General features: G+C 39.6%; 1 protein-coding gene across 3 annotated transcripts in view; it reads right to left on the bottom strand.

Moving 5' to 3' along the window:
- The window catches only part of nfatc2a (nuclear factor of activated T cells 2a), a 163,396-nt gene that overhangs the window by 126,703 nt on the left and 16,280 nt on the right, over positions 1 to 20,413 (bottom strand). For 2 of the 3 annotated variants that reach the window (XM_060836001.1, XM_060836002.1), the window contains exon 2: positions 2,776 to 3,805. In XM_060836001.1, the coding sequence (XP_060691984.1) occupies positions 2,776 to 3,805 (1,030 nt within the window). Of the gene's footprint in view, positions 1 to 2,775; positions 3,806 to 7,151; positions 7,173 to 20,413 lie in introns of those variants that run through there. The other variant, XM_060836003.1, reaches the window with a different exon arrangement.

Below are 20,413 nucleotides of genomic sequence, written 5' to 3'. Positions count from 1 at the left end.
TTAGAATCTCACATGTGTGAAATCCAACTTTTAATCACGATCATTTCCCTCAAATCCACCATTGTTGCTAAATAATTACTCAGCATATCTGACATCCAGCACTGGATAAGCACAAATTTCTCCCAGTTAATTATTGAGAAGGCATTGTTTTTGATCTCCACTCCAAACTCCTTCCCTATTTACTCACGCCACATCTTTGGCAACAGTTTGAGAATCAGCCAGCATTTGTAATCTTGATGTTACATTAGATCCCAAAATTACATTCTGACTTCATACAAATTACAATTGCCCATGTCTTACTTTGCAGCAAACCCCAATCTAACATCACCATGTGCTCACTGACCTACATTGGCTTCTGCTCAAACAACTTCTTGACTTTAAAATTCTCATTCTTGTTTTCAAATCCCTTCACGACTATGCCCTTCTAACACTGTAATATCCTCCAATCCTTCAAATCTCCATTATCTATGCTCTTTTAATTCTCATATCTTGTACATTCCTGATTAATTCTCCAGAATTGATGGCTCTGCCTTCAATTCCCTTGGTGCCTCGGTCTGAAATTTCCTTCCTATATATCTAGTTCTCTACCTCACTTTCTTTATGGTGTTCCCTTAAGTAGACCTTTCTGGCCAAGCTTTTTGTCATCTGATCTAACATTTCCTCAGGGGCTCTATTTCATACTTAGTCTTATAATGCTACTGTGGAGCACCCTTAATTAAGTAACAGGACTATATAAATGTTGTTGAGTCTGTTGTAACTAACAAAAGCAAACAAAAGTTGTAACTAACTAAAGCAAAAAACTATCAGCAGAATTGGATACAAGTTAAATAGAATTATAGTCAGACAGCAAAAGGAAGTGGCTCTGGCAACCCGCATGTTGATCTGTCAACCTCAACCATTATTGCTGACTTTCCAAAGGACAGTGGAGATTGCAGGGAGGCAGACAGAATACTGAGCTTGCTCATTCCTTGTTGAGCATGTTGATTTCTTGGTGTTGAGCATCAAGAACCTTGTTAAGAGCTCAGCTTCGGACTTCTCAAGATAGCAGCAGACAGCTGCTAGGAGCTCCAGGAAATGGAACAGCTGGGATCAGAGACAGCAGCCCTTAAATAGTTTTATTTTATGAAAAAAATGTACATATTTGGACAAAAAAACAACCATGGACCAGCAATGAAATACTAATAACAAATATTTTCCTGCCTATCCCAGGTCCCAGCTCTCCATTTGTCACAGCCATTTTGAAGGTGCAGTACATCCACTCAGAGCAGATAGCTGCAGCAATGGCTGCCCATTCTGGTCAGAACATGGTCTGCCTTCCTGATGTCTCACCTTCATACCTGGCCCCATCAACCCTCCTCCCAACCCACAATCTCACCCAAACCACCCCCCCCCCCCCCCCCTCCCCATTCCCACTACTTGGACAGCAGTCTCATCATGAATGTCACAAAGACCCTGGCCCAGTGAATCTCTCATCACAGCAGACTGAAGACAGAGGTGGGAATATCATATGGGATTGCTCCCACCTCTTGATTTCTACTTCCATGGGAAAATTCCAGTCCATAATATTGTAGGTCAAGGACCTTCTGCCAGACTCAGAACTAAATCTGTTTTGCCCTTCACTGCTGCTGCCAAACCTGCTGAATATTTCCAACATTTTCTATTTTTCTTGCCAGTTAGTATTGTACTTGTTGTGGTGGAGTGCTGAATTCATGTCTGATCTTGAGATCTTAAATGACCCTTACTATGAGTTTATTCTTTAAGCACAGTACAGGCAATCCCTGGTATACTTGTAATGATTGGTTAGTTGAAGTATTAATTATTGAAGATCAAATTCTGTCCATGATTCCTTAATATGGTGACAATGGGATCAAAGATCATTTTATAAAACTAGAGACCCAGTCAAGGCAGTTGCTATAATATTCAGTTGAGAATTCCACTTTCTCATGATGTTCTATGTTAAATTAGATGTTTACTTTTATTAACTTTCCTTTTGCATAACTACCACAATTCCAGCACTGAGCTAAGAAAAGAAGTCAAAAAGGTAAAATATAATGATTATGCACCAGTAATCGTGGAATAACACTCCTGCTATTTTACCAAGGTTAGGATTTTCAAAGTTAAGTTTAACTGAATAAAGCTTCATATTAATGTCAACTAATGTGTTGCCACCACCTAGTAATTCAGAACGTGTTACTGTAGAATGACAGACAGAGCCAGTTCACTCTCACAGTAAAGAAATGGACGAGATCAGTTGATTACACCAAGTAAGTTAGTACATAGTATTGTATCTATTACTCACCACTGCGTATGAACGAGTGGTAATTATCCATATTTGATTGCCTCTAACCTCCATTTTTTTACTATGGGCTTTCTTCTTCAAATCATTGACATTCAAGAGCTACTATCAATTAAGAATATAATTTTTGTCACACTCACTATTTGAACTGGTGTGTGGACTTGAGAGGTTTCTGATTTAATTGAAATAGAAGATCAATAGAAATCATACACAGTTTTAAGGACATTCAGTAGAACCAAAATGAAAACACGTATTCAAGAGGGAGCTGGACATGGCCTTTGCAGCTAAGGGGATCAAGGGGTGTGAAGGGAAAGCAAGACTGAAATACTGGAATTGCATGATCAGCCATGTTCATATTGAATGGTGGTGCAGACTGGAAGGGCCAAATGGCCTACTCCTGCCCCTACTTTCTATGTTTCTATGTTCCTAATCCTTCTTTTTGATTTTTGAAGTCAGGATGGAATATAAAATAAACTTACCTGCAGGGAGGTTTGGGTTTTGTCCGATGTAATGGATGAGGGGGCATCAGGAAAAATGGATCAATACTGTAGATGTCTTTCTTCACATCCTGACACTGCCCTGAAAGCTCGGCAAAATTCAGTGTGGCAAAGCTAGCAAGTTTTTCATCTTTACACATGTCAGTTTTAAGGGAGGATGGTGGAGTAAGATCCATGATCCGAGCCTTTATTGGAAGTACTTCGCCTAAGTCGTGGTTGGAATCGGTGGTGAGAGTACTCATAGCGTCGGCCAGACTGGCAGAATTTGAAAATTGGTGTACATTGGATTCTTCAATTGCAATAACTCTTGGTGAAGCTTGAGGAGAAGGCGTTCTAGAGCGGTCACAGGAGTACCTCCTCTTCCCACAAGGTGATGATGACCTTGAAGAAGTTCGGGGGGTTGGGGACGGTGACCTTGCACCCTGCCAGTTTTCAATGTGAGTTGATGGTGAGTTGACAGGTGATGTTTGTGGAGAATGGTGAGCACCCTGGCCTTGATATTCTTCTGAGCCATTCTTTGGTGAGACACACGGGGATGTTAATGGAGATGTCTGAGGGGACATGCCATAATGGGAACAGCTTGACTCATGAGACACAAAGGAATGCCAACTTGTGGATGAACCACTACTGGCAGGACTGAGTGGGTCTCTATATACAATACTTTCTGAGCCTGGCACAGGTAAAGTAACTCTGGGAATCACAGTGGGAGAATGATATGTTTGCTCTCCACAACTGGCTGCATGTGGAGTTACATGGAACAGTCCAGGGGATGGTGTGATCTCAATTCTTGGACTTTCTACTCCAGACGAAACAGGGGGTTTTACAGCTTCTAGGTAGCATTTGAAATCTCTGTTTTCTGCTTGACTGTATTCACTCATATGTTCTCCACTTAATACTGCAGATGCCATTGAGCTACATGAATGAGATCCATAGTGGGAGACATCAATGGTTGGATAACCAATTCCAGAAGGATGAACAATGCCTTTGTGAGAAGCAGGAACATTTTCTGCCTCTGAAACAAAAAGGAGCACCAAGTTATTATTATGCAGCTCATAAATTTGTCAATGGCTTCTGAGTAGTGGTATTCATATTTTGTTAACTGTTAAACAGCACTCTTATACTGTAAGGCCTGAATTAACAACTTGATGATGTAAACAAAACTTAATCTGAAAACACACCTATTCAGGACTCTGAAAATATAAGTAAAGCTGAAAGAAAAGTTCATAACGAAGTGTGTTACTGACCCTCATATTAATATAAACTGTTAGTCTTCACCATTAGAATAAAACTGGAACTGACTGTGACAATACATGAAGAGTTAAAAGGGGGAAATGAGACATTTCTGTCAGCGATTATTTGATCTTCCACAGACTACAAGCTCCAGAAGTCACTCAACTGATGAAAACATCACCTTCCTCATTTCCAAATACTAGACAGGGTTATGTTTTATTATATAAGTGTTACTGTGTGTTTAACAGTATAATGTCATCACTACCAATGAGATCATGGGGCAGGTGACACCTACACCATGGAGATCATGTTGGCAAGTGAAATCTACACCATGGAGATCAAGGGGGCAAGTGAAATCTACACTATGGAGATCATGGGGACAAGTGAAATCTACACCACAAGATCATGTGGGCATGTGAAACCTTCACAATGTAGATCATAGGAGCAGGTGAAAGCTACACAATGGAGACCACCAGGCAAGGGAAACCTACACCAGAGAGATCATGGGGGCAGGTGAAATCTACACTATGGAGATCATCAGGGAAGTGAAAGCTACACAATGGAGACCATCGGGCAAGTGAAATCTATACCAAAGAGATCATCGGGGGCAGGTGAAATCTATACCATGGAGATCACGGGGGCAAGTGAAATCTACACCAAAGAGATCAGTGAGCAGGTGAAATCTACACCAAAGAGATTATCGGGGCAGGTGAAATCTACACACAAGATCATGGGGGCAGGTGAAATCTATACCACAAGGTCATCGGGGCAAGTGAAATCTACACCAAAGAGACCATGGGGGCAAGTGAAATCTGCACCACAAAAAGAGATCATGGAGATCAGTGAAATCTACACCATGGAGAGCATGGGGGCAAATGAAATCTACACTATGGAGATCATGGGGGTAAGTGAAATCTACACCACGGAGATCATGTCAGTGAAACTATTAATGCTTCATTGCTGATTCTAAATTTGAGCCTCCATATTTTAGCCTTTGAACCACTGAGGTAACATACTCTACAAAGATGAGTTTTTTAAAAATCTAGTAGACCAGGGCTAGAGAGGGAGGAAACCTGCATCTGATCTCTATGTATGTTCTCCGGTTTAAAAAAGAATGGCCAGGTGTAAACGAGTGTGAAACTGAGATGAATAAAATCTAGAGAAGTTCTAGTTTCAATCATCTACATTGAAAGAGTTAACCTTGGTTTTCCTGAAGGCAGATAGGAAGGAAATTATAGTATGTCTCACATGGGCCTTGCATGCATATTTATTGATTTATTTGTTGTCATTTGTACTGAAGTACAAGCAGTACAGGCAGATCATAGTGAGCAGGAATGTACAGAACAAAAGATTTAGATGGTGGTATACAGGTAAGATTGCATGTACGGATATGGTGATCTTCTTAAAGCTGATGGGGACTACAGCTTGTAGGGGGGAGAGGTGGATGATGTCGGTGAATACCTCTGTTAGTTGGTCCACACAGGATCTGAGCACTCGACTGGGGACACCGTCCAAGCCTGTCACTTTCCTTGGGTTGACTCCCAAGAATTGGAGTTAGGTAAGATTGAGCTGCAATGCTCCTAAATTCTAACATACTGCTGTTACTCAAATCAATTAGCTCAGGCATGAACAATGTTCACTTAGAGTTTATATGACTATCACTCAGGGATTATAACTCCTAATGAGTCAGTGTTGCGAACACGAGGTATTAGAGGGCAAGAGAAACACATTTTTTCAAATTATATTACTGAGATATTCACATCATTCTGTTAAAATGCTACCAGGCATCATAATAAACAAATGTTTGATCTTCCATATATTTATAATTCATTCCATTGGTTTTTAAAGCTGGCATTTTTGTCATGTTGACGAGTGTACTTCTGATGTTATAATTTCAACAAAGTTACAAAAAGAAAATCAGCTTGCAGTAGAGTCAATGTAATATCTGAGCATGTAATTTTGTTTCTATCAGAAAATGTAGTTCAAAGTCACATTTGAATGGAAATCAATCCTGCTCTTCAAGTTCTTAAAGTTGAATACAGGGGTTCAGATGTAGGATTTCCGATTTACATTACACGAGTCAGCAAGTATTGATTTTTATTTTAAGCTTCACTCTCCCATATTTCTAAGAATGTGTTACATCTCATTAATACTTTCCATGGCTCTGCTTCATTCTGACACTTGCTTGTAGGAAAGCTATGTGCCATTGCAAGGGTGAAGCAGTATTGGAAGAGCAGACTTCACTATCAACCTGCAACCTGCTTAGTACAAAGTTAATGGTATAAAGTATATGTACAGACAGTACATGACATCCTCTATGAAATGGTCATACATTTACTTTCATCGACTTAATCTCCTGAGGGAAATAAATAACCTTCTTAAAAAAAAATCACTCATCCTTAGGCAGATGTTAACAAAACAAGACTCTACAATGTGAAACTAATATTCTTCAAATCTGAACAATTCTATTCCAAAAATAACTAAAACTGTTCAATTGACCAAGTTTATTTTTCAGGTTGGGTTCTGCTCAGACAGCCAATGAAATAAAGAAACTGAAGAGATACTAACATCATGCAAACTTTATTCCCAAACTTCAGACTTTAACTAAACTGTTCCCAGAAGTAAAAACCAATACTACTGACCATTATGAAACTGAGCCACCATTCTGGTACAGCCTGTGCCCACCAGTGAGGAACTGTGCTAATCAAGACAGCACATTTTGAAAGAAATGTTGCATCAAAAAATTTACATCTGACTGCCTTAGTGAATTGTAAAAACAGCACATTCTAGCAGCATTTAGCCTGAATTAATCTATTTTATCTGAGAGCCAAACTTGATTTAAATGTAATCACATACACTCTGGATGAGTTGAATTTCTTTGTGTAATTAAATTCAATAACCTAATTACAGTTAATAAAAGTCTACTCTCTAAAATGGAAAGATATCCAATTTTTAGATGACTGATATTCTAAAGTCCTTCTCAAACAAACAGATCAAATTCATGTTTCTTGCCTTGTCTTCTCATATTAGGCACTGCAAAATTTAATTTTCAAAGGTGATGGCTTTTAATACCAAAAAATTTAAATCTTATGATAAAAAATTTAAAATAATTTTTAAAAATTACAAACCTCTCGTAGCAAAGTCTTCATCATGGCTGTTATCAAAAAGTGCAGAAAAATCAAATTCTTCTGAATCGACCTGCTGGTCTGGTTCATTGTAAATGAAGCTCATACCACTTGTGGGGCTTTTACAACCTGAATTTTCAACACAGAGGTTTCACACAGCAAAAGTATTTCAACTGGCACTGTATTCTTTTCTTCCCACTCAAGAAAATGAATTGGGCGCCTTTTCAAATCATCAGATTTTGTTGCCAAAATACGGGCTCCACAGCCAATAAAGAACTAGTTAGCTATGAAGCCAAAACAATAAAAGCTACTACTGCAAGTGCTTGGCTGATCTCAGCTACAAGTCTTTCCCCGGGTTGCTCAATGATAGCACTCTCAAATTGACAAGTTCGACAATAGCTGCTTCCTGTTATAGCTACAACGTACAGAAAACAGGCGTGTCCTTTGAACTCAAGCACCCAACTCACTCAGTCTGTCTCGGTGGAATACGTTTCTTCATGACAGACAGCAGCAGAGCCTCAACTTAAAAATAAACAGTGGTGACACTAGTTATGTGAGAATGAGTTTCCGCACTTGAACTTGGAAGTTGCATTGTGTAAATATTTTTATGTTGGGAAAGGAACACATAATAAATAGGTATAAAAATGAAGTTATTATCATTAGTATCATACAGGTGAAACTGTAATAAAATGCTGTGTTTTCAGCAACCACTTTAAGCCATTAACACCATCTAAATATAGCTTAGTGAGTTCCTGTTAAGACTGTTCTTTTTTCCTGTTTGCTACACATATGTATTGATGATTTGTTCAATGCTATGATATGCAATTACAGTTGTTGTATTGATGTGTAAAGCACTGTGATATTGTATCTAATGCCCTAACATTTGATTTGTCAAATGTGTTGTTTTGCAGTAAAGAAAATAATTTCCAACCAGAAGAAAGTAAAACACGACATAATTGTGATGAACTACACTTTGAGATTTAGGTATTTTTCCAGACGACTACTTATGGTAGTTTGTGGTATGCACAATCTCTACTGATGTGTGACACTAGATAAAGGTTGTTTGAAGTAGTTCATTGCTATGAGTCCTATTTTGCCTTTGCTTCATTTTGGGCCTATCTAGCAATTAATGGTAGACAATACACCACTGTAGAGTGTCTGCTGAAGAGGCATATTCTTAAATAATAAGGTTATTGCTTGATTGTAGTCAGTATAATTATATTTGATCTTTAATTAAGAACTTGTTGGGGTTGCGGTGGGAGGATGGATACAAACACAAAGGTGAGATCACAGCAAGACTGAGTCTTCTCAGCACTTTTTGTTTCTGCTTCAGATTTCCAGCATCTACAGTATTTTATTTTTAATCAGATAGATATATCCACACCCTCTGAAAGCGTAAGTAGAACTCTTTGTCTCCACCCACACACTGTTGTTGATATTAGTAAAGTGGCGAGAGCCCAAGTAATATTAATATTAACCCCTTCGGAACTATTATCTTATATGACAGAGATATAGGTACAAAATGTATTCCCCTTCATAAAAATTCACCCGCCGGGATTCAGTTTTTTTAAAATTGGATTTAAATTAATATTTAGTTTTCAGTCATACTCATAGAACCATAGCTTAAAGACCAAAGGGGGACACTTTTCCTGAATTACTTGAAGAACCAAAGAGCCTCCAATATGGACAAAAATAGGGTTTAGTGCTGCAAAAGCCAATGTAGCCTACATTTGGCTCCAGGCACATCCAGTTAATGTTTTTTTTTATTTAACCTATCTTTCTCACCAACCTGTTCAGAGATGTTATTATATGTCTCTGGAACAGGCAGAATTTCAATCCGCATCTCTTAAGTCTAGAGCAGGGACACCGCCACTGCCACCAAAAGAGCCCCAAACTCAACTCTGGTGAGTCTTGAACTAAAAACCTTGGAAAGACTTAATTTGTTTAGTCTTTAGAGGTTCAACACATTCACCATTTTGTCATAGGGTTATAGTTAATGGAGTTGAAAGACAAACTAGGATAGGCCATCAGCTGTGAAGCAACAAACAGCATTTTGATGGTTAGAACTTGATTTAATGCCCTCCCCTCAGAGCAAACAGCCAAAATAAAAATAAGCAAATTATTTCTGAAGACTCTGAGTCATGTAAAGCAATGCTGAACTCTCACTGTCCACTTGCTGCTGGTTTAAATCACATGGGTGCCATTCTGGGACAGTTTGTGAAGACTTCACTAACACTCTGTCAACATATATTCTGAGAAATCAATTAAGTAAATTAAAGAGGGTTTAAGCTATAGGGAGAGGCTGAATAGGCTGGGGCTATTTTCCCTGGAATGTCGGAGACTGACAGATGACCAGATAGAAGTTTACAAAATTATGAGGGGCATAGATAGGATAAATAGTCAAGGTATTTTTCCTAGGGTGGTGGAGTGCAAAACTAAAGGACATAGGTTTAAAGTGAGATAGAAAAGATTTAAAGGACCTGAGGGATAACCTTTTCACCCAGAGGGTGGTGCATGTATGGAATAAGCTGCTAGAGGAAGTGGTGGTAGTGGGTATAATTACAGCATTTAAAAGGAATCTGCATTGCTATATGAATAGAAAGGGTTTAGAGGGATATGATTCCTGATGAAGGGCTTTTGCCTGAAACATCGGTTTTCCTGCTCCTCAGATGCTGCCTGACCTGCTGTGATTTTCCAGCACCACTCTGATCTAAACTCTGGTTCCCAGCATCTGCAGTCCTCACTTTTGCCTTAGAGAGATATGGGTCAAGTGCTAGGAAATGTTAGATCAGATTGGGATGTCTTGTCAGCACAGATGAGTTGGACTTAAGGGTCTATTTCCGTGCTATATGAGTCTATGCCTCTAAGTAGTATGGTCTTTTGCTATTCTACCTTATAAGAGTCTCCAGGAGAAAGACAGTGCTTCATCGCAGACATTTCTCTTGGCTCCTCCTAATAACATGGGAAATAGTGCAGTACTGGTCCTTCAGCCCTTGATGTTGCACAGACCTGTAGAACCAATCTGAAGCCTCTAATCTACACTATTCCATTCTCATCCATATGCCTAACCAATGACCATTTAAATGCCCTTAAAGTTGGTGAGACTATTACAGGCAGTGTGTTCCACGCCTTTCCTACTCCCTGAGTAAAGAAACTACCTCTGACATCTGCTGTATATTTATCACCCCTCAATTTAAAGCTATGTCCCCTCATGCTAGCCATTGCCATCCCAGGAAAAAAAGGCTCTCACTGTCCACCCTATCTGACCCTCTGATTATCTTATATGTCTCAATTAAGTTACCTTAAAAACTTCTTCTCTCTAAAGTGCCTCAGCCTTTCCTCATAAGACCTTCCCTCCATACTAGTCAACATCCTAGTAAATCTCCTCTGAACTCTTTCCAAAGCTTCCACATCTTTCCTATAATGCAGTGACCAGAACTGCACACAATACTCCAAATGTGGCCATGCCAGAGTTTCATGTAGCTGCAGCATGATCTCATGGTTCCAAAACTCAATCCCACTACCAATAAAAGCTAACACACTGTATGCCTTCTTAACAACCCTATCAAACTAGATGGCAACTTTCAAGGATCTATGTATATGGACACCAAGATCTCTCTGCTCATCTACACTACCAAGAATTTTACCACTAGCCCAGTACTTGGTATTCCTGATACTCCTCCAAAAGTCAATCACTTCACACATTAAACTCCATTTGCCACCTCTCAGCCCAGCTCTGCAGCTTATCTATGCCCCACTGTAACCTACAACATCCTTCAGCACTATCGACAACTCTACCAACTTTAGTGTCATCTGCAAATTTACTAATCCATCCTTCTATGCCCTCATCCAGGTCATTTACATAAATGACAAACAACAGTGGACCCAAAACAGATCCTTGCAGTACCCCACTAGTAACTGAACTCCAGGATGAATATTTCCTATCAACCACCACCCTCTGTCTTCTTTCAGCTAGCCAATTTTTGATCCAAATTGCTAAATCACCCTGAAATCCATGTATTTTGTGCAATAGCCTACCATAGGGAACCTTATCAAATGCTTTACTGAAATCCATATACACAATATCAACCGCTTTACCCCCATCCACCTGTATGGTCACCTTCTCAAAGAACTCAATAAGGTTTGTGAGGCACAACTGACCCTTCACAAAACCGTGTTGACTATCCCTAATCAATTTATTCCTCTCCAGATGATTACAAATCCTATCTCTTATAATCCTTTCCAACACTTTACCCATGACTGAAGTAAGGTTCCCAGGTCTATAATTTCCAGGGTTGTCTCTACTCCCTGTCTTGAACAAGAGAACAACATTTGCTACTCTCCAGTCTTCCTTGTTTGGGAAAGTAACTGGAGCAGGACATGGGATAAGGTTGAAGAACAACAACATCTACAACAAGAGGGGCAGGAGGGCAAAGTGGAGGCCATCCATAATGTTGGTATGGAACTTACACCCCGCTCCTTGACCTCCTTAACTAGCATCTCCAGGTCCACTCTCTGAGCCCTAAATTATGCTGAAATATGTCGAGTTGTGTCAGCCAATGCATTCTAAATCTTCAGTGATCGGTGGTGTGAGGAACCATGTATGGTGCTCCGCAAAAATTGCTTCCAGCCCACCACTTTGACTGGTAAAGCTGTAAATGTTTTCTTTAGTTCCTCCAAGCAAGTTCAAATTGTGCTAATCAGCCATTAAGATCAAAAGTTTGCTTAAAAAAGCATGTCTTATCAGCATAGCGACCACTTTGCGCCTGTTTTCACCCTTTTACCAAAAGTGTGTCTAATAACTTCCTGACTATCTACCAGCTATTTATCAGCACTAGAGTCTTTCAATTCACTGCTGTAAATGACATAAAATCCTGTCAATAATTAATGCTTCTGTCTGTACTAGCTCTGGTGCCTCAGCCTCATGGTAAGTTTGCTTGGCTTTGTAATCCTCTATATTGTGAGTTCTAGTTTACACAATCCACTCAAGGAATGGCCAGCTGATAACTCACAGAGACAGAAGGAACAAGAGGACAAATCTGACTCAGCCTTGCAGCTCAATTGATTGTTGGGTGTAAAAGAAGAGGTGAATAGAGTGGAAAACATGATAGCCACAAAATCTGGCTCCACTATGGAAACCAGAAAGCCTCAAAACTGGAGAAGTGCTTCTGGCCACTTCACAGCCTGCCCAGAGTTCCATATTGGGAAGGTACTAATACGCGACATGTTGTATGTAGATCAGAGGTTTTGACAACCAATAGATTGTGATGGTGAAACATTCTCTTAGGCTGATTTGACACACATGCTACAAACTTGCATCATGCACTTTCAGCCGAGCCCCTTTCCTAATCAATCACGATTGAAACCTATGTTGAGTACACAAGTGGTGCCCCAACTAGCATTATTTAAAAGGTCAGACATTCAATCTTCTAGTGAAGTAGTTAAGCTTATTTTATAACTTTAGTAAAGTTTATAGGTGTACTGTGGCATGCTATTGGAGGTGTTTTGATAACTTTGTTGGATTTTGAAATGAATGCTGCTGCCTATTGAAAGGGAGGTCAGAGGAGTTAGTGATCTGTCCACAGAAATCTGTGACAGTCATGGCTTAGGTTTTAGTTTGCAACACCACAGAGTGATGGAGCTAAAGTTACAGAGGAGGGAAGCTGTACACTGTGGGTAGGAGGAAGTGGAGGGGCCAAGGAGAAACTGTTCACAGCCTCTTCATTCTAGATGGACTGTCCACCCTTTGAGGATTAGATGACGTATATCACAGAAACAAACCATTTGGTCTAAGTGGCTCTTTCTGTAAGTTATCCTCTCAACATAATTGTTTCATAATTTCCCATCTTTCATCCATCAACTATATCCCATCAACATGTCTCCTCAACCATAATCCTGGAATAAAACTCACCTTTGAGGGACTGGCTTCAAATTGCGTAGAGTTAAAGTGATAAAGCTGAAAATGTGTATTGCATGTACACTTATGTTAAGTTGACTAATGTAATGTAAACTGCATGGTTAATATATATTTCAATATCATTTATTTATGTGTTTGGATTTTTGAATTTGAACTAGCAGCATATGGGTTTTCTGTAGACTGAAAAGCAATAATCCTTAATAATGGTGTTTTTGTAATCATGGTGATTTACTTAAAAAAAACACTGACAGATAACTTTGGAGGCTAATGGGTATATCTTTACAATGGGAGAATTTTGGAATGAACCAAGTAATCAGGGCTATGCATTTTCCTTTCTGATAGAAGATTTGGGAATTTGCTTTTTGGTATTTGTGGATAATTCTCCTAGGTTTGGAAATGAAAAGCCTTTTTCTAATTTCAGTTTAGGAAGTTCTACGTGGTTCTTAGCTGGAGCTGGGTGTTGATCCTGAAAAAGGGCGAAGGTACTTTAGGATAGCTAAAAATAATTATGAGCAACACTTCAGTGTAAGAAGTTTAATTTAAGTTCAAGACCAGGAATATTTGGCTAAACACTGATAAAGTGATGTAAATCAAAAGAAAGGTTTAGGTTTAGGCATATGATGAAAAAGGAAGAAGGTACCAGATTCTGACTACCAGGAATTGAAACCAAAGCGAAGTCAAACCCTGTGCAGGATAGAGAAGGGCACTCTCGCCAGTGGCTGAGTGCTGTAGTGGGATTCTATTGGGGTTAATGGTGATACATTTTTATAGTGTGTTTCACAATCTTTAAACATGTGACCAGTAAATAGTTTAATTTATTTTATATTACCTTCATTTCCTTTGCAGAATTAACTCCTGCTTTATTGTTAAATCCAAATCTGCAACTTTATGTGCTTATGTTTCAGTGAGAGACCATTTTATTTGAACCAAAATAAAAACAAAACATGATCAAGTCAGATTTCAGTTTGGAATCTGACTTATCCAGTAATAACATGAGCTGGGATCAAACACGAAGTGAAAACCTCTTACTGCATATTGAGTTAAGAGACCAGATTCAAGTATATTGTAAGTGAGAATGTAGCATGGTTTATCAGAGTTCTGCTTCCAATTGTATTACCTAAAGAGACTAACATCCATACTGTGGGGATATGATCAGCCAAGAATCTCCATTTTACATAAAACAATAAAATAATATCCTAATTAAAGCAGTTTAGAATTTCTGAATAAACAGGACTCTTCACTAAACTCAAAATAAAAACCTGAACAATATCTAATTAAATTCTGAATATTTTGTAAGCAGTTTTCATTTCTTTCTTTCTGCTTTTGTTTGCTACACCTTCACACCAGCTACTCACATCCACATAGAGTAGTAGCAATAGTGAAGGAATTGAGATTGTGTCTGTTACTTTGCATGTTCACCTACCTTCTGTAAAATAAAACAGCTTACATCGTTCTTTCTCTCACTAAAGGGACTTCCAGTCTGTCAATCAGAACAGTGCAGGTGAACATACAGTTCGAGAGATAGAATCAACTTAAGATCTCAAAATTGTTATACCATGGTTCCATGAAACAGACACCATCCTAAATTTGGTGCATGGTGGTTATATGGGAAGGCTTGGCACTGGTGAACCCAGAAGAGCCTTTAAGCCAGATACAAAATGTTCAGCAATTGGTCAGAAGCCATCAGTGCATGCACAGTATTAAGATTCGTTGTGTCATTTTACCTTTTATGTCAGAGGATAAATGTTAGTTTCATCAGAGTTCTGATGTTATAATGAATTCAATTTAAGACTAACTGATGAATGAAATATGGGAAATAAGCTTACTTTCAGTCTGGTTTCAGTGTTATTTGTTATTTGCTGCATAGAATTCCCCATAATTTTGCAGACATCATAATGTTGAAAAAATATTTTTCTACTAATCTTCATAATTAGAGGAAATTCACTGTATTGCTCATGAGGGACATCTTTGAGGTTTATTGGTTAGATAAAGTTTTTAGTTGATTTTGACAATGTGTGTGCAAAACCTCTGAAAACTACCCTCAAATTTCATTTAAATGTTCCGGGTGTTTTTCTCTCATGTGCACCATATATTGAAGTAAGATTAAGACTAATTTATAGATGATGACAAATATTCCTGAAATTACTGATCAGTAAGGTACTTTGTGTTTTTTTTAGTACTTATCTGGTACAGATGTGTACATATTTATCTATATAACAACAGTTACCACACTCAGAGTTAAATTTTAATGAACTAAGCTTTGCATTTATACAATTATTAGTTATTCATCAATTATAAAAGACCGCATGTACAGATTGAAGAGAAATGCTGGATGTTAACAAGACATTCTCACTGCATTTCTAGAATTCTAGTTCAAATCTCCACACAACCCACACCTCAAACAACAGAAAAAAAATTAATTGATCATTTCTGAATTATGATCATTTGAAAAGCCTATCAACTGTACAGCACCTACTGGATATCATGGAAAGGTTCAATTCAGTGCTTCTGCTTACATCGTGAATTGTTACACTATCATTCAAATAGTTTAATTTTTTTCAAATCATAAGATTACCATATTACTCTTTTTCAAAATTTGACGTCAGGAATGGCAATTAGTTGTGGGTTTACTTTGGTGTCAACAGCATCTGTCATTTCAGCGTACCTTGTCATCCTGCGTAAATAATCTCAATATTAAATGAAGCTTGTCAAACAAATAACAGATTACTATTGGCCACCATCACGTGTAAGTGTGAAACAATACATAGGGTGGAATTGTCCGTTTCTTTGAATGGTGTGGACAATGGCAAAAAATTGGGAAAATACAGCAGCAATGAAAAAAATCAAACTCTTGCTTTTGAAAACAAAATTTCCAATTTTTACCTTAAGGTTTAAAGGGCAAGTTTTGAATTTTACTAATGAGAGGTGACTTCTTTATTTCCATGTTTTGCATGTGATTATAGACTGATCTCACCTCATTTCTGTTAGCTACCCTCCTTCTCTGATGTCATGAATTAGTGCTTGAAAGTCAAACAGTTTCCTGGCTGCAGCAGCTCACCGTTTGCTTCTCCGGCCTTCATCCAGTTTTTCCCAGCACATACCATCGACACTAAGTTTTTCCACCCTTCAACTATACAAGCGGCTGTCACTATCCTACCACATCATCATGGCTGCTTCACATCAACTCCCACACCCCTTCAGCTCTTTGCAACTTCACTTTGACACACAGAGTTATTTATGCTTTGCGTACTTTTGCCTATTGCCTTGGTCACAGAGATTCATGTGCATCTTATAGCTTTTATCTTAACAGTTTTAGCATTTGCTCACATGGTGCTTACTTGGAAGTTGCCAGCCTCAGGCGCTCATATAGTTTTTTTAAGCACATAGCTTTTACTTAGGACTGAAGAGTTACCAGCCTCTGTGACTTGCATTGCTGCTTAGTGGCAGAGCGACAGACACGCAGCTTGTCACTGTCCAGAGCACTAAAGGGGGTGCACATATTGCTGTATAGCATTGGGCTACATTGATAATATATCTGCAACAACTGCATGTGCTTCGACCAAATCATCATGTCCTTTGTGAGAAAAAGGAGGGCTGTGGCCATTCAAGAGATGCCACAGTCAAGGAACTCATCTGATTACAATCCATGATGTTGCCTACAATCAGTCAGGTGCTTGGTCCAACCACATTCTGGGGATCAGTGTCTTGCAGCTCTGAAACTGGGCCATGATCAGTCCTGGAGGTCAAGTGCAACTAGTCCAGAGATCACAGTTATATCAGTCAGGGTACCTTGAAGACACCAGTCTGGAGGCTGGGCCATCCTCATTCAGGGCTGCCACTCCTCAGTCAGTCCAGCGAGTGGACCATGGTCAGGTGTAGTGGTTCCGGTATTAAAATCCAGGACTTTCATGAAGGAATCTATAAAGTCCTGGGAAAAATCGGAAGCTGAAGTCTGACGTTGGGGTTCGTTGGATTGTAACACTTCAAGAGTGATAATAGTGAAAAGCAGTTATTTGGTGTAGAAGGCTGGGTTTTCAGAGTGCATAGGGTGTACAGAAAGCTGCAGGAGAAGGGTTTATGAAGTAACAATCACTCTGGTGTCAACAACACATCTACACACACCTACACCCACACAAGCACACACCCTTATCTCATTGTCTCATCAGAGAGTAGCTTTTCGGAAGGACCGTGGTGATTGTACAATTACCAAAATGCCATGTCATCATATAAGGTGAAAAGTTGCCTGGTATGGAAGGTTTAAGTTGTAAAGAAAGGCTAGATAGGCTGGACTTTTTATCACTGGAGCACTGCAGAGGCGACCTGATAGAAATTTATAAAATAATGAGAGAATAAATAGAGTTGATGGTAGTTATCTTTTCCCTAAGATAGGGAATTTCAAGACTGGGAGTGGGGGAGGGGTCACATTTTTAAAGTGGGAGGAGAGAGATTTTAAAAAGACAATGCATTTTTTTTTACAGAGGGTGGTTCACATATGGAATGAACTTCCTGCGGAAGTGGTGGATGTGGGTACAATTGCAATGTTTAAAAGACATTTGGATAGATACTTGAACAGGAAAGCTTTGGAGGGATATAGGGCATGAGCAGGCAGGTGAGACTAGTTTAGTTGGGGATTATGTTTGGCATGGATCGGTTGGACCGAAAGTTTCTGTGCTGCTTGACTCTATGAAAAGAACGTTGGGCCAACAAGGACATGGCAACTCTCAATGCAGTGGGCTCAGTAGGTTTATGGGGAGCTTGAACTGTTATACAATGAGTCTGAATAAAAATGGGGAAGCCTTAAAGGTCATCAGGAATGCAGGGACAGGAGCACAAAAGGAAATATGGTGGATGGGGGGTATTATCCTTCTCGTCAACAGAGGTGAAAATCACTCACAAGAGTACAAAGTTGAAAACTGGTCATCTTCTGACCAAACCCCAAATGTAACAACGGAGACAAAGTCCTATGGTGTATCCACTAGAGAAGGTGCAAAACTTGACCTACTCTTGGGAAATAAGGCAGGGCAGGTGACTGAGGTGTCAGTGGGGGAGCATTTTGGGGCCAGCGACCATAATTCTATTAGATTTAAAATAGTGATGGGAAAGGATAGGCCAGATCTAAAAGTTGAAGTTCTAAATTAGAGAAAGGCCAATTTTGATGGTATCAGGCAAGAACTTTCAAAAGCTGACTGGGGGCAGATGTTCGTAGGTAAACAGATGGCTGGAATTTGGGAAGTCTTCAGAAATTAGATAACGAGAGTCCAAAGACAGTATATTCCTGATAGGTTGAAAGGAAAAGGTTGGTAGGTATAAGGAATGCTGGATGATTAAAGAAATTGAGGGTTTCGTTAAGAAAAAGGAAGCATATGTAAGGTATAGACAGGATAGATCGAGTGAATCCTTAGAAGAGTATAAAGGCAGTAGGAGTATACTTAAGAGGGAAATCAGAAGGGCAAAAAGGGGACATGAGATAGCTTTGGCAAATAGAGTTAAGGAGAATCCAATGCATTTTTACATATACATTAAGGACAAAAGGGTAACTAGGGAGAGAATAGGGCCCCTCAAAGATCAGCAAGGTAGCCTTTGCGTGCAGCCGCAAGAGATGGGGGAGATACTAAATGAGTATTTTCCATCAGTGTTTACTGTGGAAAAGGACATAGAAGATATAGAATGTAGGGAAATAGATGGTGACATCTTGAAAAATGCCCATATTACAGAGGAAGAAATACTGGATGTCTTGAAACACATAAAAGTGCATAAATCCCCAGGACCTGATCAAGTGTACCCTAGAACTTTGTGGGAAGCTAGAGAAGTGATTGATGCACCTCTTATTGAGATATTTGTATCATCAGTAGTCACAGGTGAGGTGCCGGAACACTCGAGGTTGGCTAACGTGGTGCCACTGTTTAAGAAGGGTGGTAAGGACAAGCCAGGGAACTATAGATCAGTGAGCCGGACATCGGTGGTGGGCAAGTTGTTGCAGGGAATCCTGAGGGACAGGATGTACATGTATTTGGAAAGGCAAGGATTGATTGGGGTAGTCAGCATGGCTTTGTGCATGGGAAACCGTGTCTCACAAATTGATTGAGTTTTTTGAAGAAGTCACAAAGAGGATTGAATGGGCAGGGTGGCAGATCTGATCTATATGGACTTCAGTAAGGCATTCAACAAGGTTCCCAGTGGGAGACTGGTTAGCAAGATTATATCTCATGGAATACAGGGAGAACTGCCATTTGGCTACAGAACTGGCTCAAAGGTAGAAGACAGTGTGTGGTGGTAGAGAATTGTTTTTCAGACTGGAGGCCTGTGACCAGTAGAGTGCCACAAGGATTGGTGCTGGTCCACTACCTTTTTTTCATGGATATAAATGATTTGGATGTGAGCATCAGAGGAAATTGGAGATGTAGTAGACAGCGAAGAAGGTTACCTCAGATAACAATGGGATCTTGATCAGATGGGCCAATGGGCTGAGAAGTGGTAGATGGGGTTAAATTTAGATAAATGCAAAGTGCTGCATTTTGGGAAAGCAATTCCTCGCAGGACTTATACTCTTAATGGTAAGGTCCAGGGAAGTGTTGCTGAACAAAAAGACCTGGGAGTGCAGGTTCATAGCTCCTTGAAAGTGGAGTCACAGATAGATGGGATAGTGAAGAAGGCGTTTGGTATGCCTTCCTTTATTGGTCAGAGTATTGAGTACAGGAGTTGGGAGGTCATGTTGCGGCTGTACATGACATTGGTTCGGCCACTGTTGGAATATTGCGTGCAATTCTGGTCTCCTTCCTATCGGAAAGATGTTGTAGAACTTGAAAGGGTTCAGAAAAGATGTACAAGGATGTTACCAGGGTTGGAGAATTTGGGCTGTAGGGAGAGGTTGAATACACTAGGTTTGTTTTCTCTGGAGCATTGCAGGCTGAGGGGTGACCTTATAGAGGTTTATAAAATCATGAGGGGCATGGATAGGATAAATACACAAAGTCTTTACCCTGGGATGGGGGAGTCCAGAACTAGAGGGCATAGGTTTAGAGTAAGAGGGGAAAGATATAAAAGAGAGTTAAGAGGAAAGTTTTTCACTCAGAGGGTGGTACGTGTATGGAATGAACTACCAGAGGAAGTGGAGGCTAGTACAATTGCAACATTTAAAAGGCATTTGGATCGGTATATGAGTAGAGAGGGTTTGGAGGGATATGGGCTGGGTGCTGGCAGGTGGGACTGGATTGGGTTGGAATATCTGGCCGGCAAGGATTAGTTGGACCGAAAGGTCTGTTTCCATATTGTACATCTCTATGACTCTGTGACTCTAAATGCAAAATGGGCAGAGCAATTTCCTATCTTTCACTTTGGGGTAGAGTAT

This window comes from Hemiscyllium ocellatum, chromosome 15 (genome assembly GCF_020745735.1).
Source record: "Hemiscyllium ocellatum isolate sHemOce1 chromosome 15, sHemOce1.pat.X.cur, whole genome shotgun sequence".
Taxonomy (NCBI): domain Eukaryota; kingdom Metazoa; phylum Chordata; class Chondrichthyes; order Orectolobiformes; family Hemiscylliidae; genus Hemiscyllium; species Hemiscyllium ocellatum.
Note: the sequence above shows the minus strand (reverse complement) of the source record. Positions and strands in the feature narration are given on the sequence as shown.